At 38.9% G+C, this 26,466-nt stretch overlaps 12 protein-coding genes across 12 annotated transcripts; 8 read left to right on the top strand and 4 right to left on the bottom strand.

The window, feature by feature from the left end:
* Positions 1-167: 167 nt before the first annotated feature.
* ULP3 (SUMO protease) lies at positions 168-2,790 on the top strand (the record flags this gene model as incomplete). The annotated part of the gene is made up of 2 exons (XM_043194713.1): positions 168-262; positions 324-2,790. 2 exons carry the CDS (start codon positions 168-170, stop codon positions 2,788-2,790), a joined length of 2,562 nt encoding a protein of 853 aa, XP_043050464.1.
* A 167-nt stretch (positions 2,791-2,957) lies between these two features.
* On the top strand, positions 2,958-4,555 carry KQ657_004024 (uncharacterized protein; the record flags this gene model as incomplete). The annotated part of the gene is made up of 2 exons (XM_043194712.1): positions 2,958-2,962; positions 3,016-4,555. The coding sequence occupies 2 exons, from the start codon at positions 2,958-2,960 to the stop codon at positions 4,553-4,555; spliced, it is 1,545 nt and encodes a 514-aa protein (XP_043050463.1).
* Positions 4,556-4,785: 230 nt separating this feature from the next.
* On the top strand, positions 4,786-6,204 carry BNA4 (kynurenine 3-monooxygenase; the record flags this gene model as incomplete). Its single annotated transcript, XM_043194711.1, has 1 exon — positions 4,786-6,204. One exon carries the CDS (start codon positions 4,786-4,788, stop codon positions 6,202-6,204), a length of 1,419 nt encoding a protein of 472 aa, XP_043050462.1.
* A 322-nt stretch (positions 6,205-6,526) lies between these two features.
* TIM44 (protein translocase subunit) lies at positions 6,527-7,801 on the top strand (the record flags this gene model as incomplete). Its single annotated transcript, XM_043194710.1, has 1 exon — positions 6,527-7,801. One exon carries the CDS (start codon positions 6,527-6,529, stop codon positions 7,799-7,801), a length of 1,275 nt encoding a protein of 424 aa, XP_043050461.1.
* A 282-nt stretch (positions 7,802-8,083) lies between these two features.
* Positions 8,084-9,577, top strand: GLO3 (ADP-ribosylation factor GTPase-activating protein; the record flags this gene model as incomplete). Its single annotated transcript, XM_043194709.1, has 1 exon — positions 8,084-9,577. The coding sequence occupies one exon, from the start codon at positions 8,084-8,086 to the stop codon at positions 9,575-9,577; it is 1,494 nt and encodes a 497-aa protein (XP_043050460.1).
* A 1,708-nt stretch (positions 9,578-11,285) lies between these two features.
* On the top strand, positions 11,286-13,151 carry HGT19 (Hgt19p; the record flags this gene model as incomplete). Its single annotated transcript, XM_043194708.1, has 1 exon — positions 11,286-13,151. The coding sequence occupies one exon, from the start codon at positions 11,286-11,288 to the stop codon at positions 13,149-13,151; it is 1,866 nt and encodes a 621-aa protein (XP_043050459.1).
* An 89-nt stretch (positions 13,152-13,240) lies between these two features.
* Positions 13,241-14,254, bottom strand: RPC40 (DNA-directed RNA polymerase core subunit; the record flags this gene model as incomplete). The annotated part of the gene is made up of 1 exon (XM_043194707.1): positions 13,241-14,254. One exon carries the CDS (start codon positions 14,252-14,254, stop codon positions 13,241-13,243), a length of 1,014 nt encoding a protein of 337 aa, XP_043050458.1.
* A 240-nt stretch (positions 14,255-14,494) lies between these two features.
* On the bottom strand, positions 14,495-14,980 carry KQ657_004018 (uncharacterized protein; the record flags this gene model as incomplete). Its single annotated transcript, XM_043194706.1, has 2 exons — positions 14,495-14,899; positions 14,975-14,980. 2 exons carry the CDS (start codon positions 14,978-14,980, stop codon positions 14,495-14,497), a joined length of 411 nt encoding a protein of 136 aa, XP_043050457.1.
* An 861-nt stretch (positions 14,981-15,841) lies between these two features.
* Positions 15,842-19,378, bottom strand: UTP22 (rRNA-processing protein; the record flags this gene model as incomplete). The annotated part of the gene is made up of 1 exon (XM_043194705.1): positions 15,842-19,378. One exon carries the CDS (start codon positions 19,376-19,378, stop codon positions 15,842-15,844), a length of 3,537 nt encoding a protein of 1,178 aa, XP_043050456.1.
* A 600-nt stretch (positions 19,379-19,978) lies between these two features.
* On the top strand, positions 19,979-22,180 carry ERG7 (lanosterol synthase; the record flags this gene model as incomplete). The annotated part of the gene is made up of 1 exon (XM_043194704.1): positions 19,979-22,180. One exon carries the CDS (start codon positions 19,979-19,981, stop codon positions 22,178-22,180), a length of 2,202 nt encoding a protein of 733 aa, XP_043050455.1.
* Positions 22,181-23,363: 1,183 nt separating this feature from the next.
* Positions 23,364-24,035, top strand: KQ657_004015 (uncharacterized protein; the record flags this gene model as incomplete). The annotated part of the gene is made up of 1 exon (XM_043194703.1): positions 23,364-24,035. The coding sequence occupies one exon, from the start codon at positions 23,364-23,366 to the stop codon at positions 24,033-24,035; it is 672 nt and encodes a 223-aa protein (XP_043050454.1).
* Positions 24,036-24,075: 40 nt separating this feature from the next.
* Positions 24,076-26,091, bottom strand: DAL1 (allantoinase; the record flags this gene model as incomplete). Its single annotated transcript, XM_043194702.1, has 1 exon — positions 24,076-26,091. One exon carries the CDS (start codon positions 26,089-26,091, stop codon positions 24,076-24,078), a length of 2,016 nt encoding a protein of 671 aa, XP_043050453.1.
* Positions 26,092-26,466: the final 375 nt, after the last annotated feature.

The raw sequence follows: 26,466 nt of genomic DNA, 5'->3' as shown, positions 1-26,466 counted from the left end.
CACATTAAAGCGGTCTAAGAGATCAAACTCATTGGTACCTACAGACGGCATACAATTGGTATAAACAATCGTCTTGAAACAATACCAGTCATAGACTATCACCATCCTTATCCCTGCCTTCACATAGACCATTACACCTAGCACCGTACACATAACAATATCAGTTTATGAGATGCAATGGGAAACCATCGGAAAACACTAAGAGACAAGACGATGTCAAGTCTACGGAAGAAGCAGATCCATTCCTCAAGCAATATAGGCAGTGCTTTCAGAGTCACCAATACGATATACAATTCTGACGACTTCACCACCAACACCAGCAGCTCACCTTCCAGATCAAGGGTTGAATCCCCAACTTCGCTTGGTGAGAAGCTTGAACGAGCCAGTAGAATCAGAAGAAACATAGACTCATTAAATGCTGCTGATGATCATGAAGATGATAAAGTAGGTGATGAAGACATCAAAAGAAGGAAACTGACCCCAGTGTTTCATGTATCACTACTGGGGAACGGAAAGATAGCTTCGTCAACTTCAAAGAAACAACTCATAATAAACTCATCCCCTACACTGCATTCTAAAGTACTGGTGCCATCGCTGCCTGTCAAGTGGATACCGAAGGAAGACAATGCGAATGGTAGTAATATCTTCTACGTCAAAGAGTCATTCCAAAAGTTGGATCCCTCCCAGGGACAACTAAATGAGTTGCATAGACCTCCACGACTTAATGTTAGCATCCTTGCTGTCCGACATTCTCATGACAATGAAGTCATCTATGGTGATGATCTTACGTTGAATGTTAGCGAGAACGACAAGTTCATCTTCTTCAAGAACGATTCAAAAATCATCCATGAATTGGTGGTTAATCGACTACTTAAGCTTGACAGTATGGACTTTGGTGATAGTCTACTTTTGATTAAACCAATCAAACGTACCGATGGAGCCATATTGGTTAATTTCAATGGTTCTAATACTCATCTTCATAGTTATTTCAGAAGGAATAAGCTATGGAGAGCCAATTCTATGAAGCAACTGAATCATGATATCAATTCGCTGTATAATACTTTTGTTGATGAGTTCAAGAAATCAAATGGCACACCAGAACAAAGTAATAGAAGGAATGGCACCAGGAATAGTATCACCCGGAACAGTGCCACCACCATTACTGCTGAGTATCTGACTCCCGAGATGGTTAATCGTTTTGTTTCCCATACCTCTATTGCTGATAGTTCTATTGCTGATAGTTCCATCATTTCACCAGACTTGAGTCATCGAGTCACAAGATCAGGTAACATTGCAGACTTATCATCACCCATTAAAACAAGAGCATACAGAACACCAGTACGGAAACCATCTATAAGTCCAGTTTGGGAGAGTCCAGCACCTTTTGATCCTCCATTGCAATATACTTTCAAAGATAAACATACGTTTCATATCAACAAAAATGACTTCAAAACTCTTTACAATAATGATTGGATTAACGATACTATCATCGACTTTTGCATCAATTATGAAGTGGAACAAGCTGTAGAGAAACGAATGGTGAAACCACATGCAATTTATGCCTTCAATTCCTTTTTCTTTCAAAAGTTGACCCAGGGGAAAACCCTACACAGCGATCCTCCCTACTACGAGAATGTAAAGAGATGGTTGATGAAAGTGGATTTGGGAAGATACACCTATGGTATTATTCCTATTAACGAGCATATGCATTGGTACGGGTGTATTATCAAGGGAGTACTGCAATATGTGTGGAATGCCAAGTTCAAGGTTGATGATGATGATGATGTTGATGACGATGAAGCAATGAAATCATTATCATCATCGACAACGACGACGACAACCACAGAAAGTTCTTCCGAAGGATCAAAGGGGAATATTGGATCGAAAATAGAGGTTTTCATCTTTGATTCTTTGGGCCATAGTCATCCATCTATTAGTAAGGCATTAAAGGGCTTTCTTATTGGATACTGTGAAGACAAGTATTCGATTAAAGTATCCAAAGACGATATCCGATTACTTAATGTTAAAGTCCCCAGACAGAACAACTTCAATGATTGTGGAATCCATGTGATCTACAATATCAAGAGATGGCTTGAAGATACAACTGAATGTGAAAAGCTATGGCATAAGAGTCGGGCTGCAAGGAGTAGAAGAGATGCTGATAAGTTCTTTAATAGTTCCGAACGGAATAGTATGAGACGGGACATCATCAACTTGCTTCTACGATTACACGAAGAAAGCAACAGCAGCAGTACTAACAATAAGAATAATAATAATGATGATAATAGTGAAAGACTCGATGATAAGAGTACAGAATTGGTCGTCAATCCCAAGAAACCGCTTGAACTTGAACATCATGAAGATGATTGTGTGGAGTTCATAGGTGAAGTTAATGGAGAGACATCATCACTGAGAAATGCCAATGACGAATTGAACCTTGTGCTTGACCCTTCAATATTCCTTCTAGAAGATCCCGATTCAGTTACGTTCATCACTCCTGAGTATAAGAATGAAGATTTAGCTAAGAGTATTGGCCCAGTTGCAGTGCCCTTATCGTTTGAAAAGTTCATCAACAGCGTCTTTGCTAAGAAAAACATGCCCGTAGCAAAGAAGACCTTTCAACATTGTATCAAGGTATATGAGAATGCTACGAAAGAAAAAGGTATGTATAAAGCTGTGGCAGATACTATTGAAACTTTGGAGGTTCTTGCACAGCTGTTGCCTAATAAGGGAGCTTTAACGGCTGCAGCCGCTCAACTGTTTTCCATTACCCATAAACACAGCCGATAACACATAGAATATGTTCATAACACATATGCATGCTTTATGCATGCATTATGTATATGGATAAACTTCAAGACTGCCCGGAGTACTAAGCTGGGGATGCCACAATTGTTACACAAAATCCAAATGAAGCTAGACCGTTCCGAGAAATCCAACTGTCAAGGATCAACTCAATGAGGTATACTCAATTCCTTTGCTATTGAGTTGAGTTGAGTTGATCTCGTTTGCCAGTTCGATTAGTTCCGATTTGACTTACACAATGAGCTTAAATAAGGAATTACCCCCAATTCTTCCTCCTAGAGAACCACCCAAATCAAAACACAGTGATGGGCACACCCCTAAAACACATTTACCTTATGCTGCCAGTGACTCTATGGCTGTGATTACGACTCTAAGACAAGCACAGCTTGTGGAGGCACAGGTAATTAGCGGGGCCAGTGATATATTTGCTGCCCAAAAGGGTCATGATACTTTCGCCAATCAATTGACTACAGCTAAAGAAGAACATCAAGATACTTTAAAGGAAGATCAGTTTTGGTATGACTTGATTGATGATACTGATTCTATACTTCTTAAAAATAAGAATGCCGATAAGTTGGAAGCACAAATAGTGGAAGGCATACCTGAGTATTTGAGAGGATTGGTTTATTTGAAGACTCTTAATGTTAGATACAAATTCAATAAGGATCATTATATTGCGTTACTTAAGAAGGCAAATGGGTCAGAATCCGTTAAGAGTCAATCTAAATACTTTGAGACGTTGGACCTTCCAGAAAGGATAATCAATGTATTGAAGGTTTATATTTACTACTCTTGTGAAATAACTAGCACCCGGAATATTCAAATGGAAGCCTTACGCTCCACCACAAATATTTCCAACATCAAGGCTGGATCTTCTTCACCCTCTTCATATGTTATGCACACTTTGAAGAGCATCTCCCACATACCCGGGTTAGAGGATGAAGAAATATTGTTCATTTTAGTCAAGTTAGATAAGCTATATTTGCAATCATTGAAGGATGAGCTCTTCTATAAGATAAATCGAGCTCTTGAAGAGTCAGAGAATGAACTTTTCCTTCATATCAACAAACAGGGGATTTTGTTCAATGCCTTTTACACTCAATTCTTGATGAAACTCTATAATAGTGAAGGGAACAAAAATTGGCATATGAAACTATTGGATTTCATTGTGTTTGAAGGCATTGACTTTTTAATTCGGATGGTGATGTACATTTTTGACTTGAATAAAGAGAAGTTGATGCAATTAAATGGTGATGAATTAGCACTGTTTCTTTATTCCGATGTCTTTCTCAATTATCCAGATATAGATTTTGCCAAGGTGATAACTTTTGATGCGTCGATTATTATATTTGAAAATGAATATAACTTGGCCAAAATCAACTCTATTGGGAACAACAGTAATGAGTTGATCAATTTACGTGAAACAGGCAACGATTTGAGGCTCCAAATAGAGGAAATGCTGTCTAAACTCTCGACATTACAAGCCACTCATTCTGAGATCCAAAGTCTTAATGAGTCTTTAAAAAATGAATTGAAGTCTTCAATGGAACAAAGAGAATCTTTACTGCGAACGAAAGCAAAATTACAAGACAAATATGGTAACTTAACATTGACTGAAAACGTGAGGAATGCAAAGCACGCCAATGAAGTGATAGCCAAAGCCAATCTTGAGCTTGAAGCACAAGTTCAAGCTCTTGAAAAGTCCAATGCCGTTTTAAAGGAGAAAGTAGCTTCATTAACCGTGACGTAAGCGTTATAAAATTTATTACTACTACTAATAATGTAATAATAGTAATAATAAGACCATAATAATACAATGGCATCGTATTAATGTCGTACGGGTATATCACATGATTGGCCCACATCACCAACGACTGCATACAAGCATGATTACGTAAGCGTAAGTTTATATATTTAATCGTAGTCAGATCTTCAAATAAAGTGGTCTATATTCATTCACAGTGGACTATTAACTTTATTATGAGTAGAGGAAGTGTAGGAATAGTGGGTGCAGGTCTAGTTGGCAGTTTGGCTGCTTTAACATTTTTGACTAAAGGATTTGAAGTGACTCTTTATGAGGCTAGACCAGATCCTAGAACCACCAATAAAGATCGGAATTTAAGATCCATTAACCTTGCAGTCAGTAGTCGTGGACTTGAGGCGTTGAAATATGTTGGTGAGGAGTTGGAGAAACGGATTTTGGAAGAAGTGATTCCAATGAAAGGACGGATGATTCATGATGTGAAGGGCAACCAAGAGTCACAGATCTATGGACTTTTCGGTGAAGCCATTAACTCAATTGATAGAGCTTATTTGAATGATTTGTTGTTGGAAGAATTGGTGAAGAAGGGAGTGCAAGTTCACTTCAACCATAAGCTCATTAAAGTTGATACCACTGGTGATAAACAAAAGATAAGTTTTATCAATTCAGATACTGCAGCAGCAGAAGCAACTGAACCAGTTGAAGTAACTGGAAGCTTCGATTATATCATTGGTGCTGATGGTGCACATTCACAATTCCGATACCAACTTCAAAGGTCTATGAGAATGAGTATTTCCCAGAACTACATTGATATGCAATATATCGAATTGTATATCCCACCTAATATTAGTGAAGGCTCCTCGCTGGTAAAGTCCAAGTTCTCAATTGATCCAAACCATTTACATATATGGCCTAGACACAATTTTATGTTGATTGCATTGGCCAATAAAGATGGCTCATTCACATCAACATTTTTTCTGCCTTGGGAAACTATAGAAGCCATTAAATCACCCCAGGAGTTTTTGGAGTTCTTTGAAACGAACTTTCCTGATGCTACGAGTCTTATAGGAGGTGAAAACTTGAAGGAAGCTTATCGTTCACATCCCAGAGGTTCTTTAATGCAAATCAGTGCTTATCCGTATCATCATCCTAATGGGAAGGCCATAATCATTGGGGATGCTGCCCATCTGATGGTTCCCTTTTATGGACAAGGAATGAACTGTGGATTTGAAGACGTTAGGGTTCTTATGCAAATGATTGAAACCAATGATTTCAATGTGGAAAAATCATTTGAACAATATTCTTTGGAAAGAAAGAAAGATTTGGATTGTATTTGTGATTTGGCCATGGCAAACTTTAAGGAAATGTCATCAAAAGTAGTTGATCCCTTCTATTTGCTTAGAAAGAAATTGGACTATGTATTGGGCAAATATTTCAATGGAGTCTTATCCTTCCAATGGATCCCTCTTTATACTATGATTTCATTTAGAGCAGATATTTCTTATTCTAAGGCCATTGCCATAGAAAAAAGGCAGAAAAAAATCTTGAAAAGAGTCGAATATTTGACTATTGGTTCCATTTTAACCATTGGTCTAATCCAAGCTGCCAAAACATATAATAGGCTAAAAAGAGATTAAATGTCGTTATATATGTCTCTTGCTTATGTAATAAACTGTCAATTTGCGGTCACACAAAACCGGTGTAAAAAATACCAGAGTGAAAAATTTTGATCGTGATCAAGACTTAATGCAGAAACTAATTAAAGCGGGTTAACTTTTGCCATCTTGTATTAGAAGCAGTATCAAGGGGATTCCATTGTGTTTGTGGTGGAGCGTTGTAACATATAAGTTCATAGTCACACTCCAGTATACCTTATTCCTTATACCATATACCGTATACCATATACCTTATACCTTATACCTTGTACAATAGCGTATAACAATATCGTATAGTTGCAATATGTTGAGATCTGCTATAATAAAAAGAACTGTGGCTAAGCCAGCTGTTGGTGTTCGTGGTTTGCACATTTCCCAAACCTTATACAACAATAATAATAGCCAAAACACTCAGAATCCTATGAAGGTATTCTTTGATACCTTTAAGAACGAAGTCAAGAAGTCGAATGAATTGAAGGACAACATCAAGGCTTTGCAAGATGAGACCGGAAGATTAGGTGAATCTGATGCGTTCCGTAAGGCCAAAGAAGCTTATGAAAAGGCCCAAGAAGGTAGTACTGCTGCTGGGAAAGTTGCAAAGAAGACCGCAGAAGCTGTTGGTACCGCAGCAGTTAAGGCTTGGGACTCACCAGTCGGTAAAGGTATCAGAACCACTGTTAACGTTACTGCCGATGTCGCTGACAAGGCGTTTGATCCTGTTCGTAAGACCCAGGTTTATAAGGATGTTTCCAACATTATAGATGACGGTTCATCTACGGCATATGGTGGGTTCTTAACCAAGGAACAAAGAGAGGAGTTAAGAAAGAAGGAGTTGGAGCGTAGACAACAAAGTGGCTCTGGATGGAAACCAATCAAGGAGAACGAGGAAGCCGGATCATCTTTGGTGGCAACTGACATCAAACCCACAGGACCAAGTGTTGGAGAAAAATGGGAAGATTTCAAATTGAAATCACCTGTTGGTAAGGGAATTGTTGTGTTAAAGGAGAAATGGGATGAATCTGAAAATGGGTTGATTTCCTTAATCAGAACCGTTGTTGAAAAGGTTACTGGATTCTTTTCGGAAACAGAGCAAGCTAAAGTTATCAAACAATTCAAAATGATGGACCCAAATTTTAAAGTCACTGACTTCACCCGAACCTTAACCAACTACATTGTGCCTGAATTGTTGGATGCCTACATCAAGAATGACGATGCCTCTTTGAAGGAATGGTTAAGTGAAGCACCCTATAATGTTTGGCAAGCCAACAATAAACAATTCATCCAACAAGGAGTGTTTTCCGATGGTAGAATCTTGGATATTCGTGGTGTGGAAATCGTCACTTGTAAGAATTTGCAACCCAATGACATCCCAGTGATTGTTGTCTCGTGTCGTGCTCAAGAGATTCATTTGTACAGAAAGGCAAAGACCGGTGAAATTGCTGCCGGTACCGAGGACCATATACAATTATCAAACTACGCCATGGTGTTCACTCGTAATCCTGAGGAGTTTGACAATAAGACCACCGAAGGCTGGAAGGTACTTGAGTTTGCTCGTGGAGGTACCAGACCTTTCCATTGATCTTATTGCTTTATCATATTGTGTATATAGAAGGCATTCTCGTGGATGTAATAGTAATACTTTGCATGTCATAAAAATAGTACAGTACAGTGGCTAACTACAGAGGTCATTTCGGCAACGAGGTTATACCCAAACAGTCTTATCTAGGTCGTGCATTTACCGAAACATTAGATCTGCCAATCGAAAATTTTGATAACTGAAAAGAACAACAGAAACATACTGCTACTGTTACTGTTATTACTATACCCTGCTAGTGCACTACTACGGCCGCCGCTATATATTATGTCTGACACAGAAGCAACTAAACAAGAGGTGACTCTGGTGTTCAACCGGTTGAAACAAGATTCTGAAAACCAAACATGTTTTGATTGTCCCAATAAAAACCCTACCTGGTCATCTGTGCCCTTTGGGATATTGTTGTGTTTGGAATGTTCAGCAGTGCACAGAAACATGGGTGTTCACGTGTCATTTGTTAAGTCCACCAATTTAGATCATTGGCAAAGAATCCAGTTGAGGCAGTTCAAATTTGGTGGGAATAAGGTAGCTAAAGAGTTCTTTCAAAAGAATGGTGGATCCCAATACTTGCGTAATGATGGTGTTGATCCAAAGGTTAAATATACTTCACCCTGTGCATTGAAATATAAGGATAAATTGAAGAAAAAATCACAGCAAGATGCTTTGAATCATCCTGATATAGTCACATTGGAAGATATGAATGGGTCTTCGGCTGAATTGAGTGACTCTAATGGCTCATCAAGTACAGATGATTTTTTCTCCAATTGGACTAAACCTATTAATGCTACCCCATCTCCATTATCTTCTAGAGGAGCCACTCCCAATGCTTCTACTGAAGATTTAGGAGCAGAAACCACCACCAACGCCACCAATACCACTCCATCATCGAATACAATTAAAAGAGCCCCCTTGAGAACATCTGTTGCTGCTTCAAGATTGAAGAATAGCTCTGCTACACCTGCCAGAAAATCCGTTTTATCTAATGCAAAGGGAAACGGGCCTCGTAGCACAAGATTGGCCAAAAATAGAATAAATAAGGAACCAAGTGAAGAAATTGATTTTGAAGAAATTGAAAGAAAGGCAAAGGAAGAAGCTGAACAAACCAAAAGATTAGGTTATAATCCTAATGATGAAAGTTTTGCTCCATCTTCTACAGCAACAACAACTTTATCCTCTAACACAGTATCTTCTCCGTTAACTGCTTCTAGTGAGTCTAAAAAGAGTGCCAATGGTGGTATTTCTTTGTCATCATCAACTAATGATGAGCCAATTAAAGAAACTGCACAACAATTTCAAAAATTAGGGTTTGGTATGACGATGGGTTCGAATACTGTTCCCAGTGCTCAAGCTAGTAAAAAGAAGTCTGAAGTTAAATACACTGGGGAAGTTGAAAAGAAGTTTGGAATTCAAAAGGGTATCTCATCAGATGAATATTTTGGTAGAGGACCTCAATTTGATGAAACAGCTAAATCTGAAGCCAATGCAAAACTTCAATCATTTAGTGGTGCCCAATCTATTTCGTCCTCTGCTTATTTTGGAGAAGATGAAGAAGCCAATGGTAATGGAGCTGGTGGTTCAGATCCAATGGGTCGTGGCCGTTCTGTTAGTGGAGGTATAAATTTATCCGATTTGGAATCAAGTGCCAGAGAATTTGCCTCAAGATTTTCCGGTAATGCTAATCAAGATTTAGATGTTTTGAAAGACGCTTTGGAAGATGGTGCCAATAAATTGGGTTCATATTTGAGAGACTTCTTACGATGATTCAATGTTACAATGCATTACGCATTATTTTAACTTTTGTAAATAATAAATAATAAAAGTTGTTCTAAGCTCAGTTTCTTTATTACGTAAGAATGAGATCCAGTGTAACCGGGAAGTCACAAGGGGTGGTTCACAAGCCGCAGAGTATTGCATATGGGAAGTGTGATATTATTTAGGTCGTAGGATACGACTTAACCATTTCTTCCGATATTTCCTCCACACAACTTTCATACATAAAAAGCTCGCGCGTTTACGGAAATACGTTTGTAATTAAATGGTCCGGATGTCTCGACAGCAATAGAAATAAACTAAACCACACAACCTCTTGGGATAAATGCCGTGACAAGGTTAATTAATTGTTTTTGGGCGCCTATAACTGAGAAAAAGAGGGGATCCATTGGTGGAGTAAATATATTATTGTTGGTGGATTAATAGTCGGTGTAATCCACTCATGTCTCTTCAGTTAAGACCTATGGGACAATTCTCGGACCCTGCCTTTGATTTCATACTTGTTAGAGGATAAACCTTCTACCCCACATTATTGGCCAGTTAAGCCCTATTGTTTCGATGCAATGCAAATGCAGCCAAAGTGTTAAAACAGAAAGATGATAAGCTATCGAGAACCGGATTAAAAATATAGTACTTTTAGTAACATTAAGGATTTACGAACTAGCTCTTTGAGTAAAATTAGTCTCGCAACATTAAATGACCAAACTGAAAGTATCATGACCTTAATGGAATAGCAAGAGTTAATTTTATTGTGTAGTATATCCGAAGGATTAACTGTTGCAGCCGTATTTTTTTTCATAGTTGCGACTTTTGGAAATAGCAACATCATGCATTACGTCATATTGCGTTTGTACCATTTGATAATTTTCTGTAGTACGATATTCTGAAATAATACCAGCCCTAAAAGATTGTGGGGGAGGGATTTACGGTCAGCTGTAGAGGTCGGCTACTTAGTGGGCCCCATTATGTACAATAAAGGGGGCAGATAATACTATGGGGTGTGGGGTGTAATAGATAAGAGGTGTACACGGAAGAAATAAACTTTACCCCAGGTAATAAGATAATAACGGAGATATCTTATTGTTCCGTACAAAATAAGGCATTCGCATTCGGTGGGGGAACAAGTGTCAATAAGACAAAAAGCAAGCGCAGAAGTGGGGGGAAGAATGACAGAAAAGATGATACGCAACGTTAATAAAAGAAATACTAAAAATAAAATGAAAATGCAAATGAACTATCATACTGACAAAAAACATCTTCTTTACGTAGAAATAATAAGAACCCAAGACAAACTTCTATATCTCTAGTAATCTCGTATCATCAGTAGCACATTGGTTTTACTGTTGCTTCAGAAATAGAAAATAAAAAAAGATTGGTTGGTCGCAAAGAAAAGAAAAAAACCGAGGCCTGCATACAAAGTACGCGTACGTGCAGGTGCGCCTGCATGCGGGAAAAGACGCCATGCTTTCTTATGGGTTCCGTCAGGAGGCAATGGCTGCAACGCCGTGTTTGGAAACTGACAAACTTGGGATGTAGGAGACGACGACGGTATTGTATTATGTCAAGAGACCCACATCATTAGACCGACTACAGTTATACCTTTTTTGGAGTATAAATATGCATGAGATTCCCTATGATTTATTTTCTTTTGTGTTGGTTGCCAAATTGAAACTAACTCTATTTTAAATAATAAGTGAAGATGCTAAAGTCAGATAAGTCTGCGGTTGAAACACTGTCCAACTCTTCAGTAGAAAGGGTCAGCAATGATTTCTTGGAAGACCCTGTAGATGCTGAGATTGGAAACATTTTGGCTGATTACTCTGAAAAGGAAGTGATGAATATGGGAAGACTCTATGCCGGGAAACATGGGTTAGATCCCGAACTCTTTGCCAGAGCTGCTGCAGTTGCTCGTAAACCACGGGATTTTAACTCGATGAGCTTTCTATCCGAAGAGGAAAAGATGGCGTTGCATGAAGAAGAACACCATCCTTATAGAATGGCTCCAAGATTAATTGGAGTCATTGCCTTGGGTTCCATGGCTGCTGCCGTCCAAGGTATGGATGAATCTGTTATTAATGGGGCAACGCTTTTCTATCCTAAAGCATTTGGTGTTGATAAGATGGCCGAGCCTCAATTAATTGAAGGGTTGATTAATGGTGCACCATACTTATGTTGTGGTGTTATTGCTTGTTGGTTATCTGATCCATGTAATAGTCGTTTAGGACGTAAATGGACCATTTTCTGGACTTGTCTTATCTCCGCCTTGACGTGTTTCTGGCAAGGGTTTGTTAACACTTGGTATCACTTATTTATTTCCAGATTTATGCTTGGTTTCGGGGTGGGGATTAAGTCTGCTACAGTTCCTGCGTATGCAGCTGAATGCACCCCTAAAAGAGTAAGAGGCTCGTTAGTTATGTTATGGCAATTTTTCACTGCTGTTGGTATTATGTTTGGTTATGTTGCATCTTTGGCCTTTTACTATGTTCCTGCCAGGGGGATCCAAGGAGGACTTAATTGGAGATTGATGTTAGGGTCTGCGTGTATACCAGCCATTATAGTTTTAGCTCAAATCCCCTTTGTACCTGAATCTCCTCGTTGGTTAATGGGTAAAGAGAGACACACTGATGCTTATAATTCGTTACGTCAATTAAGAAAGAATGACATCACCGCAGCAAGAGATTGCTTCTACCAACATGTGTTGTTATCAGAAGAAGGTTCCTATAAGATCCCAATTCTCAAGAGATTTGCCGAGATGTTCATGAAGAGAAGAAACAGAAATGGGGCCATTGGTGCCTTCATTGTTATGTTTATGCAACAGTTCTGTGGTATTAATGTGATTGCTTATTATTCGTCTTCAGTGTTTGTTCAATCTGGGTTTTCTCAAATTTCTGCCATGTTGGCCTCTTGGGGGTTCGGTATGATCAATTTCACGTTTGCTATCCCGGCCTTGTACACCATTGATACCTTTGGTAGACGGAACTTATTGTTGGTGACGTTCCCTTTAATGGCTATCTTCTTGATGATGACAGCTGGAGGGTTCTGGATCCCTAACGATAGTGCTCATAGGAATGCCAGATTGGGAGTCATTGTGACTGGTATTTATTTGTTTGCTTGTGTTTATTCGTCCGGTGAAGGACCTGTCCCTTTCACGTATTCAGCTGAAGCCTTCCCCTTGTATATAAGAGACTTGGGGATGAGTTTTGCCACTTCTACATGTTGGTTCTTTAACTTCATCTTGGCGTTCACATGGCCCAAGTTAGTAGTGGCTTTCAAGCCTCAAGGTGCCTTTGGCTGGTATGCTGCTTGGAACGTGATTGGGTTCTTTTTGGTGTTGTGGTTCTTACCTGAAACCAAGGGGTTGACCTTGGAAGAATTGGACGATGTGTTTGAGGTTCCAATGAAGGACCATGCTGCTTGGCAGACCCGTCATCTCATCTGGAACTTCCAAACTCGGATCTTGAGACGGAGCGTTCCTCCACAGGAACCTTTATACAAACATCATCGTATTGCTCTTAGAAATAAGGAATGGGAAGAGAATAAGGCTCAAGTTGAGCACGTTGAATAAAATAATGTCGCGTAATGTGTCACGAATGTCGTATATATTTGAATGTATTCTACAATATAATATAATATAGTATAATATCTCTAGTATTATTATTGACTGATTGGACAGTTGCGCAAATACTCTGCCTTGTTCTTCAAGACATTAATAGACTTGAAGAAGATTTCTGCAGGCGACATGGCACCAGTTGATTCGACATTGAAGATAAAGTGGTCTCTTTTTCTCCCCAATTTGACCTTCCCATTGAACTCTTCGTGTCTCAACACTTCTCTAGACACCGTATCCTTTCTGGCATCCTTTACGTAAGCCTCACCATCTTCATTGATGCCAATGACACCGGATGGGAAACAACGAGCAAATCTTTCAGCAGAGTCGCCCTTGATGGGCTTTTGAATATCAATAACGGGCATGAGCCTATAAGAAGCAGTGGAAACAGGTGAAAATTTGGCATGATCAGATCCAAGTCCGACTATACAATGAGCTCTTAAAGAAATCTCTTGACCAACTCTTAACTTGGCTATTAAAATATCAGGATCACATGCTACCACAGGGTTGGTTCTAAACTTATCAACTTGACATCCTTGTGGTTCAAATTTCAAATCTCTGGCATAAATATTGGTGTTCTTAAGAATCTCCTTCTGTTCACTACTGCCGGTGGAATTCTTTGGCAGCAGTTGGGTCACTTTGCTACAGGTCACATCCAAAGTCAACACAATGGTATTCTCATCATTATAAGGCTCTTCCGCATTAGGATCAATGCATGTCAACATATCGGGGTTAACCTTTAATGGAATCAACCCTATTCTATGAGCCAACACTTCATCTTGAATAACAGATGTGTTGTTGTATATGTAAACCGTCTCAGCTGCTACTGAAGGAACCTCGGCAATCATTATCCGACGCAACGCATTGGCAATGGATGTATCTATATGAATCAAGTCAAAATTAGCGGTTCTCTCAGAGATGTACGAGATGTTGATTTCAAATTGGTCCTTGAACTTCTCAATGTCCCATGCATAATCTCCGTTGGAAGTGTACCCGGGGAAATCCGTAGAGCTGGTGTGTGTCACCCGGTTGTACTCAATACCGACTATGTTATCAGTCATACTTTGGGAATCGATGCTTAGTTAAGGGCCAGTATGATTGGTGATGATGGTGAAGGGCATCGCCAAATTTTAAATGGCATCTCAAATTTTGAGAACACCGGCGCTACCAAAACATAATCGGAACCGTGCTACCATTGACAAATGAGGTAGTAATAGTATAAAGTGTAAATTTGAGTACAGGCGTAAATTACAGCATTGGACATTACCATAACCCACAATAAAATTCATTCATTTCTATTATCAAACAAAGAACCCACCTGACGGAAGATTATGTTCAGACTGTGCACTATTACTACTATTATTATTGCTGGTTGTCGTTGTAGTTCCAGGCTCTAATCCTCCCATTCTAACATTAAGACTATGCTCCATCATGTTTGAAAACGTAACAGTTTCCTTCAATTCCAAACTGGTAACCATGCTCTTCATCACATCCAAAGTCACAAGATCAACATTCCCCGTGTATCCGTCTCCCTCTAGCTGACTCTTATTCAAACCATCTACTCCCAACTCCGGAGCCTGGGTGGCTAATACCTCAGAATCATCTATTCCACATTGCAAGCAATGGTACACCAATTGCATACTAAAAATAGCCATATCATATACCAATAGTATAAACCTGTTGATAGGAGGTCTTTCGCCGACAAACTGAAATAGTAACTGGCCATGTAGATACCCGTCTTCAGTCGACTCTATGGAGTACGCTCCAAATATAACATGCACTAGCATGATACTAATGTTGGAGAAGATCACTAGTTGTATTAGCGCTTTGGATGAATGGTCTTTGATACTCTGCGTAAGCATCAGAAGATCAGATACAGGATACCGCCTGCTAAGACTATACTGAATAAAAAGTCGTATCATGAGTCGGAGAAACGATCGATCTTTAAGGTACAATAGTATGATTAAGATATACCCTATGGTTTTGATCATGTGACGTACATCCTTTAGAAAGAACTTCTTCCGCTTATAAAGAACTCGGTTGTTGTTGACAATCACCTCCTCCACTCCAGCATATTGCCCTTCCAGGAACTCTTGTAGTTGTGCTTCGACATTTAACATTTTGTTGTGGGGTTGACGGTGAGAGGTGTTCGTTGTTACTGAGATCATTTTGAGGTGGGTCCTCTTTTCAGCTGAAGTAAAGGTACTGCATACAACACATACAGTAGGGCCGTTTAATAGGGTACGTTATAGTAGTAAAATATGGCTATAATGGGTCATTATTGATTCTGAACGCAAAAAGCAACACTATTAGTTACCATAAGCTTTTAATATAGGTTGGAAGTTTTAAAATATGTCTAATACTTGAAATAGAAGCTATGTCAGATAGATGTGTACTGCATATAAGCAATATAGTACTCAGAGATACTATACTATATATGTGCCGCCAATTTGATGTAGGATAAGTACTACACTGCTATACCAAGTCACAGAGATGTAGATGTAACTATAATGGTACTATGATAGTTTAATCCATATATTATGGTAATAGTATTATACGCGTACTGCATATAACGCTATACAAAACTACTATAACCTCCATGATGTACACATAGGTATAACGTTTATTAATAAATATTAACTAGCCTATTATTTCTTTTCCTTTATGGTCCTTACCAAGTCTCCACCAAGTAAAGAGATCTGAGAAAAGATAGAGCTTTTATTAACCACAACTTCATCTTTTGAGCCATCCAAAGGTTTTATATCCATACCTAAAGTCACTTTAAACTTCTTCTTAGCCAAAGATACAGGGATAAATAACCCACAAATCACATTAGAACCTTCACTTGCCAAGGCTGAGAACTTTTGCGTAGAAAAGATCAAGATGTTACCAAACTTGGCATTCAAATGATGGAAAAAGGCATCATTTAAATCATATTTAGAGGTCAAATCTTCAGGGAACGAAGTCTCTGTGCCTACCAAGTTCTTAAAGGAATTGGGAGGAAGAACTCCTGATGAGACAACCAAATTACTTGGCTTGGTGTATATGACAAAATCGTAATCATTCAATGATGGAGTAAAGATTAAGTCTATGGTAGATTCACTTAATGCATGCTCTTTAATCAACAGCATTGCAGCTCTAGCAAGAACAGTTAATCTGGTAGCAATGGGGAGGTTCCCTTCATTAGACCATAAAATACCCGAAGGATCATCCTTTGAGGCAATAAAGAATTGAGTCTTAATGGCAGAGGGATCATTTTGACGGATCTTAGTGAAGTTCAGTTCAATCACACGGTATGCTTGAATACTTAACTTGTCACTCAAATTAGCCACCTTGTAGTCATCTTCTAAATGAGTTGGAGTACCTCTAATTAAGTCCAAGATCAATGCATTTTCCTTCCAGTTCCAAGAGGACAAATAATTCAATACCTGAAGGAACCCATTCTCAATAGAGTTCGGGGTGGTGTAGGGAGCTGGATCAACAAATGGTTTGATGGCTATTAATTCAAGTAACTCTTCTGGAAAGTGAGTTAACATCAATTGAGAATCAAGCCATCTCTTGAACAACCGAACAGTACCAGAATAGTAAGGGAAATGATGGGCCATGGAAGTAATGGTTCGGGTGTGCTTAACAACACCTAAATACTTTCTGTTGAATTGTAAATAGATGTCTTGAGCCAATGCCTTTTGTTTATCAGCGTTAGCCACTGCTCTTAAGTATAAATATTCATCTCTTTCAGATAAGGCTCTAATTCTGAACCCATAACCCTCTGGTGTTAAAATATTCAACAAGCAAATATGGTCATTGAATGTAATTGAATCATCCTTGGTAATAAATGCCTTATAGGCGGTTTCCTTGTTCAAGGATTCACTTATTTTGAGTAGGAAGGCAGTTTTAGTATTTTCAAGAGCACTGATTTCATCAGGCCATTTGGACGATGATTCAAGTTGTAATACCAAATCATTCCAGAAATCAGGGTTGGAAGTAGCGAATGGAACTGGTTGAAGAACAGAAGTATATCTTAAACCAGATGATGCTGGCAACAAGTGCTTAATACCAACCGGTATATTAGAGATAACCTTCTGCAATTCTTCAAATGAATTCTTGAGATTATTGAAGCTGACCAATGAGGTCACCACCTGGTTAGAAGTTGCTGGTAAGAGCGGAGTTGGTAATTTGGAGGAGAACGAGGCAGCTTCATGTCCCAAATTATGTGAGATTTCCTTTTCAATATGTAAATCAAGAACATATCTGGCAATAGAGAGTACAATAGATTCATTTTCCTTGGGTTGCCAGACAACACAATATTGGATAGTACCATCTTTGAATCTTCTTAAAGAGGCTCTTGAACCCCAGAATGCTTTAAACTTCAAAGCAGCCTTTTCATCTTCATTGTTGGGACCCTTTGTCACCAATTTCTCTGCTTCTTCCGGGTTCAACCGTAACCCAATCTTGAAAGTTTGAGGAGAACTTGAAGTCAAAGGTTTCAGTTTATTGATGGGGAATTGATTGGACAAACGTTCATTGAAAATGGAAATGTTGGTCACTCTATCTTTCAATGCATTTTTCAACACCACATAAAGCTTATTCTTAAAGTAATTCTCAAAAGTAATAAAGGAGATCTTTTCCAAAGGTGAAAAGGATGCATAAATTGAATCGGGGACTGTCAAGCTCATCAACACATCATACTGGAGATAATCCACATTGGATTTCTGTAAGAGAATGGGGTCAAATCTGTCTCTAACCACATCATTCAATAATTCCATTGTTTCTATTGCACTAGATTGTAATAAACTATAAGAAGAATTGGTCATCTTCCATAGTATATTCAATTTGACATTCTTATCAAAAACTGTAGGAACATTAAAACCTTCTGGATTATATTTAGATGTAATTGATTCCCCCACAAGACTTGAAAAGGAAAGATAGCCTGAACTTAAGTCAATGGTAGCCAAATATTTAATGGTACCTTTGAATAACTGATAAGAAGAAAACCCATGCAATAAGATCTTATTACCGTTCAAACCACCACCATTTAATAAGGCTGCCATTAACATAGCAAACTCAAAGTGGCCAAAACCTCCTTTAGTAAATGAAGATCCAAACCCACGTTGTTGTAACCAAAGTCTTCCTAAAACACAGGCATGCTTGAATTCTTCTGTAGATTTCTTAGTGGTGTATAGGTATTTGAGGTAGTAGTCATAAGCTGTCAGAGAAAGAACAGAAGCGTTGTAGATTGGTGTTGGAGGTAAGTGGCCCTCACCACCATCATCTTCCATTGTTCTTTGAACCCTTATACAGTTTTTATCTGGTAATAACTTCTTTTGATCAAAGACCCCAAATGGGAAGCCAACAAGAATGTTAATGGAGAATTTAGTGTTAATAAAATGTAAATCCTCTTCATTATCAGTTTTAATGCTTTCCAACTTAAGTGTAGGACACAACACATCATCATTAAGGAATTGATAGGAGATTTTAATGGGTAAATGATGCTTCTTGCTTAAAGGAATTAAGTGTTCCACCAAATATGCCAAATAAAAGGCCCTCTTATATAATGCTCTATAATTCAAGAAATCCTTGGGTTGGAAAAGACTTTTAGGCATGGTCAATGCAATATCAATGGAAGGAGAAGAGCCATGTGACTGGGAAATGCCTGTTTTCAACCCAAACGATCCAACAAGACTAACATCTTCAGGAGGAGAATAGGCAAATGTGTAATTAGCTTTGGTGGGTTTAGGATTGGGGAATGGAATTGCAACCTTTCTATGATTGAACAATTGTTCGGCCTGGCTTAAAGATAACGTTTCTGAAGCCGGAACTTGCGATATCAAATGATGTAATCGGTGTAACACCTTTTCTATTTTCTGGATATGGGAGTCCTTAATTTTCATTTCCTTAATCAACTCATCGATCTGGAGCTTAAAGATATTTGACTTGAACAACTCAGCTGTTTCACGGGCTATTTGAACTTCTTGTGCGGATAATTGTTTTCTTTGTTTCTTAGTAGGACGTTCATTATGAGCTGGAGAAGCTGACTCTGGATCAGAATCAGAGTCATCATCGTCACTACGGTCTTCCTCATCTTCATTACGGTCCTCCTCATTAGGCTCCACTATAACCACATGTTTCTTCTCACCCCCTTCTTTCCTTGATCCTAAAGCGGACTCCAATGGTCTCTTGGCCATCGTTAACTATAATACAGAATGGAGCTGAATATCAAGCACTTAAGCCCTTCAGCAACTTATTTATATGTCCAGTAAACCACAACAACTTCTGTCCAATAAAATCGTCAGAACAGATGCAGTAGGATTACTTTCTTACCTTCCTCAAACTTAGTATTAAAGGTAGACTTTGTTAGGGTTTATCTTTTTGTATGTCAAATTTTTTTCTCTTCCTCTTCTCCATCACCGGCACCCTAACACCAATCAGTGTACTGTAACCGGTACTGCTGGGGCTATATACAGAAGGGACCATGATATATGCAGGAAGTTGATTATTCTTGCGATGAGTAAGAATGATATATACAGTAGGAAGAAAATTGTCGTTTCGTGTCGCTTCATGAAAATGGTTGATTTTTTCGCACGTGATACCACGCTGTCGTGCCCCTTCCAACTAATGGATCTCGTATAGATTGCAAAATCATATGAACAAATGCTATTTGAACAAAATGTCGTTAAAAATATAGCGTACTTCCATCATCCACTCAGATCGATTCGTATTACTATAACCGGACTAATTATACCAAACTATTATCCTATAAAGTGGAGTTGTGTCAGTTGTCTCCCATGTATTATTCCGAGACTTTAAAGTTACCGAAAACAGATCCCACAAGATGGAGGTTAAACACCGATAAATATGGACGTGAATCATGGCAATATCTTTCTACTGACGAAGAAGTTAAATCCAAGCCGCAGGCTACTAGTTATGTCAAGTACTTGTTGCAATTGGAGGACTTTGAAGGACCTACACCTGAGGATATCAATACTCCCTATGAAGCATGTGTTAAGGGAGCCGAATTCTACCTGTTGTTACAAGATGAGAATAGCGGGATGTTCCCATGTCAATACAAAGGTCCGATGTTTATGACCATTGGATTTGTGGTGGCGCATTATGTTTCTAAGACGCCAATTCCCGAGCCTCAAAGAATAGAAATGATTCGATACATTGTTAACACTGCTCATCCAGTAGATGGAGGTTGGGGTTTACACTCGGTAGACAAATCAACGTGTTACGGAACAACCATGAACTATATTGCGTTAAGACTATTGGGAATGCTGCCAGATCATGAGGTGCTTGTTAAAGCCAGAAAGACGTTACATCGTTTAGGCGGTGCCATAAAGAATCCTCATTGGGGTAAAGCATGGCTCTCGATATTGAATTTATATGATTGGGAGGGAGTAAATCCTGCACCACCTGAACTCTGGTTAATGCCTTATAGTGTTCCATTGCATCCAGCAAGATGGTGGGTTCACACTAGAGCTATTTATTTACCCTTGGGGTATTTGGCAGCTAACAAATTCCAATGTAAATTGGACGATCTATTACTGAGTATAAGAGATGAAATATATTTATCTCATCAATTGCCTTACGATACCATAGACTTTTCCAAACACAGAAACAACGTATGTGGAGTTGATTTATATTATCCCCATTCTAAAGTATTAGACACTGCCAATTGGTTTTTGGTGAAATATGAAAAGTACTTGCGTCCCACCAGTTTCCTTAAGAACACTTTGAATCCTCGGATATACGATTTGATCAAAAAGGAATGTTTGAATACAGATTATTTAACAATTGCACCTGTTAGCTATGCATTTGATATGATTGTGTGTTTCATAGAAGAAGGCAAAGATTCAGAAGCTTTTCAAAAGTTTTCCGACAGACTGAAAGATGTGCTCTTCCATGGCCCTCAGGGGATGACGGTTATGGGAACAAACGGGACCCAAGTTTGGGATACGGCGTTTATGATTCAATATTATTACCTTAGTGGTTTGAACAAGTTGTCTAAATTCCATAAGACGATTGAGAGAGCATTTAGATTCCTTGTTAACTCTCAGTTTACCGAAGATTGTGTTGATGGATCTTTCAGAGATAAGAGGAAGGGAGCATGGCCGTTTTCAACAAAGATTCAAGGTTATACCGTGAGTGATTGTACAGCTGAGGCTTTAAAGGCAGTCATTATGGTTAGAGATGATCCACAATTTGCTCACATACGGAATTTAATCTCCGATAAAAGCTTATTCGACGGTATTAATGTTTTATTAGGACTTCAAAACCTCGGGCGTCATGAATTTGGTTCCTTTTCAACTTACGAGAACATTAGAGCACCTCTTTTATTAGAGGCTTTAAACCCGGCAGAAGTTTTCAGCAATATTATGGTTGAATACCCATATGTGGAATGTACCGATTCCTGCGTCTTAGGTTTGACATACTTCCATGAGTCATATCCCGAACACCGATCAGAAGAGATTCGTTATAGTATTGATAACGCTATTAAGTACATTAAGTCAGTCCAAAATAAGAATGATGGTTCATGGTATGGTTGCTGGGGAGTTTGCTTTACTTACGCACTGATGTTTGCCTTAGAAGCTTTAAGCACCGTAGGTCTTTCATATACCAATTCTGAAAGTGTCCGTCGTGGTTGCGATTTCCTTATTTCAAAGCAAAGACCAGATGGGGGTTGGTCCGAAACCATGAAGGCTTGTGAAACCCATACATATGTCAATGGGCCAGATTCATATGTGGTACAAACAGCATGGGCCTTAATTGGTCTTATTCTTGCAGATTATCCTAATAAAAACCCAATTAAAAAGGGGATCCAATTACTAATGAAACGACAGTTTCCCACCGGGGAATGGAAATACGAAAGTATTGAAGGGGTGTTTAATCACAGTTGTGCCATTGAGTATCCTTCTTACAAATTTTTATTTCCCATTAAGGCATTGGGATTATACGCTAGCAAATATGGGAATGATACTGTCTATTGAAAAGAATGTTAGATAGTATTTCCTTTCGATTCTGCCTTTTTTGCATACATGGTTAGTCCTGTAGGTTTAATTCGGCTTTTAATATTATGCAACCAAATTCCACAAACCACACTGAAGCACTCATAATCCGTATTGCAAGATACGCAGTTGTCATTGGGGCCTAAAAGCTCACATGATCACTGCTGATATTCCCAGGTTCCATTCATGATGAAATAGATTACACCATAAAACAAGATTGACGTTATTGAACAAGGCTTCCAAACTGAGACTCAACATGATATTTATGTTGTCTAATGTGCGCTTGTGTCTCCCTGATGTTTGTTTGGTGTCTGTTCGGTTTCGGTACATGAACGTTAAGAGTCAGCTCAATGTCAGTTCAGTGTCAGCTCAGTGTCAGCTCAGTGTTAGTTTAGTGTCAGTCCAGTGTCAGTCCTGTGTCTGCTCAGCGTTATTCAAATTCTGTTTGGAAGGGTGTATATGTAGAAAATTCAAAAGGTTAACGCAAGAAGAACTCAGCTAATGTGTACAAAAATGGCCAGTGACATCAATAAGTGTGATATTAAATTGGCCTTGGTGAAATTGTAGTACTGAGGGGTTAGTTGCTAAAAAGTGCACAAGCAAGTCAATTCCAGGCTGAGTATCCATGTGGATAAGGAGGCTAAATTAAAAGGTAACAAGATGAAAAGGATAAGCCGAATATGGGTAGTGCAGGTATTATTTAGCATTTAAATATAGCCAATGACTGTACAAAGGGAGCTAAAGACAGGCATTTCAGTGTTCAAATGAAGGTGTATTTCAATTACTTTAAACCCTTTCACCTAAATGCAAGATGCGTATAAAGCTGTCAATAATAAATTTAAACTAATCCTTAGTGGTGTTTTCTCAGACTTACAGGGTTTTCCTTTGAGTGTAAGTGGTGCGAGTTATTTCCCGCAGTGTCAAATAATAATCTAATTTATCACCGAAGTATATGCCGAACAATGAACTTCATGATCAAGGCTCCGTTATAAAATGGGCAGTGTCAATCTAAACTCGTATTTATATCCTTAGAGCATAGCCTCTTAAATCTAGTGAAATATAAAAACAAGGGATGTGGTCGTATTTCTAGAAAGAAGTTGTAATCTTTTTGATCACTAGAAGTATTTTCACTTTTTTGTTTTAGTTTCATTAACTTAGCTTGATCATGTATCCTTATCAATCAGGATATGCCGCAGTCCCCGAAGACTTGGAATCCCAACTGGAAAAGGGTGAATCAAGAAATGACACTCCTAATGATGGAAAGGGGTTTGAACAGTATGCGCCACCACATTACCCACCACCTCATCTTTGTCAACGCCCATTTCTTCCACTTTTTAATCCTCCTCATGCAGTTCATTTCTACCCATCTCCGTATGTCTTTGAAGGTTACATGAACACTTACCATTCACCACCTTCACCTCGGAGATCCAAAATTTTATCCGTCTTGTTAACCTTAGCCACCATTGGTGGAATATTCCTTGCCGGTTTCAACTATGGCCGGTACTATGAGAGTGAAATATTTGACGATGATTTCTATGGAGACGATGACTATAATGATCATGGAATTAAGTATTACGACCACCCGCAATTTCGGGAAATTGAGGAAATTGATCACCCTCCCCATGGCCATCCATATTACCCATTGGAACCCGATCATGATAATCGTCCACCAGGCAGACCCTCGGCCTTTTATTGGGTGATTCCCTCTGAGGAACACCATGGCGAGGAAGACCCATCAGATGGTGGAGAGAGCCCAGATCATGAAGATGACTCTGAATATGACCAGGAACAAGATGATACGTTTGATTTACGTCAAATATCCAAAGGTTTAGTTTAACTTTAGTTAGGTTTATTTTTATATGATTTATGTTACACGTCTAAATAGTTCTAGGCTCTAAGATCAACCTACCTAAAGCCTTTTTGGAATGACCATTCTTGAAAGTAAACACCGAATTGCCTCTAACTATGGTTTCCATCACTCTACCTTTAAACTCCTTACCGTCGTATGCAGTCAACTTATTCTTAAAGAATGTCTGATCGTTTTGAACAATGTACTTGGCATCCAAATCAAATAGTAAAATATCTGCATCATAACCAACGGCAATACGCCCCTTAACATGTGATAACCCAACTTGTTTTGCTGTGTTGATCAGACACCATTTGTTGATCTCTTGTATTGACACAGGTGGCGAGAGCTTTTGACCTTCAGTATACAAAATAGGTAACCCGAACCCTACGGAAGATATCCCACCCCAAGCAGAGAAAAAATCACCCTTTTCCAACCCCTTAAGATCAGGAGTACAAGGTGAATGGTCTGAAACAACGGTGGTGATGATATCATTCCGTAACGCCTTCCAGAGGAGTTTCCTATTATTATCGGTTCTGATTGGTGGACAGCATTTAAAATGGGTTTGACAATTGGAGATCAGTTCAGCATAAAGACTAAGATAATGGAAACATGTTTCTGCAGTTATGGGTAAGTTTCTATTCTTAGCCGCTCTGATCAATGGTACTGCTTCGTGTGTTGCCAAATGCACAATGTGTAAAGGTACAGTAGGGATTTGAGTGGAACAGTAAATGATCTCTGCTATGGCTGTAGTCTCGAAATTATCAGGTCTAGAAGCCAAGAAGGAAGCATAAGCTGTGGCATCAATGTTAGCCAAATTAGGATCTTCTCTTTGAGCTAACAAAAGGGGTGAGGATGGTTCTTCCTCGGTATAATCAAACATCTTAGCTTTGACTCTGGGTGAAGCCACGACGGGTCTTCTATTATGATTAGCAAGTAAAGTATAAGTACCCAAAAGTGGCTCAGAAGAAGCCAAATATGGCAGTTTGGCTAATGCTTTAGCTTGTTGATCAGTTAAAACTTGTTGATTCATAGATCCAGCATGATTATGAGGTAAAGAACAATTTTCATGCTCTTCGCCTTCAATATGTTTATGATCATGAGCATCCTCCTTCAACAACTTCACCACTGCCTTTGGAGTACGATGAATAAATGAAGCCGACATACCCAAATCAAGATCCTGAATATCATCGGCAATGGCGGCGATTCTATCACTTGAACCAGAAGCAGAACCTGCTGGAGTCCCCAATGAAGAATTGGATTCATCAACATCCAAGCTGAAACTGGCACCAGGTGATCTCAAGGCCTTGAACCCATTGGTTAATGCTGCACCATTGGAATTGGAAGAAACTTTGCCGTTCATGAGCTTCTTCTCAATAGATGGTTTTTTAGAAAAGTCTCCATTGGTATGGAACCCCATTTCATTCATAATGGCATGTTGGTTTTCAGCTTCATCAGGTTGCATTTCTGCATGGAACATCAATAAAGTGTTCAACCCATCTACCTCCTTCATGGCTTCTAATATATAGGGAGGATCAATCGCCGGGAATTCATCAACACCAGATTCAATAAGAAACCCTTTGAAACCCCTAACACCCATGCTAATCAAAGGTCTCAAATGATCAATATTATCAGGAATTAACCCACCCCAAAAACCAACATCAACCCAGGTTTGGTTCTGAGCCGCAGCTATCTTCAACAAAAAGTTCTCAACAGTAGTTGTTGGAGGAATAGCATTCAATGGCATATCAACCACAGTAGTAACCCCCCCAGAAGCAGCTGCTTTGGTCCCGGTAGCAAAACCTTCCCATTCCGTTCTACCAGGTTCGTTCAAATGTACATGAGCATCAACTATACCAGGCATCACAAGTAATGGGGAAACATCACGATATTCTTCAACATGAAACAACTTTAAATATGCGTCCAGAGGATCTACAATTTCATCTATGATTTCCAAAATCTTCCCTGTGGTCGAAGAATAAACAATAGTGGCAGGAATCACTTCATCATCCACAAGTACCTTACTGGAAGCCAATGCTTTAGACATTATTATATTTTTTTCAGTACAAACAAATTGAGATTAGACTAACAAATTCAGATCAAATTGATCTGATGAGGTATCTATGGTTCTTTTATGGAAAATGATTCAGATGACACAAATCTATTGGCTCCTCCTTCCTTTAACAAAAGTATAAAACCTCTCTTGTTAGGTTACTAAGGTTTTCCGGCTGGATGTGTTTACAAGGGACCACGATGGGGGGGCCCAAAGCCAGTTAAGCTCAGCCATTGATAAGAGACGGATAACGATTCCGATAATGAATCGGATGGGACACGACCCCGGAGAACACCGACCGGTAACGGCATTAAAAATTATAAACTGTAATACACTTTTCACTTTAGGTAACATGTTAAAAATGTCCGG

Source organism: Scheffersomyces spartinae (assembly GCF_019049425.1).
Source record: "Scheffersomyces spartinae strain ARV_011 chromosome Unknown scaffold_5, whole genome shotgun sequence".
Taxonomy (NCBI): domain Eukaryota; kingdom Fungi; phylum Ascomycota; class Pichiomycetes; order Serinales; family Debaryomycetaceae; genus Lizanozyma; species Lizanozyma spartinae.
This window is presented reverse-complemented; position numbering and strand designations above follow the sequence as displayed.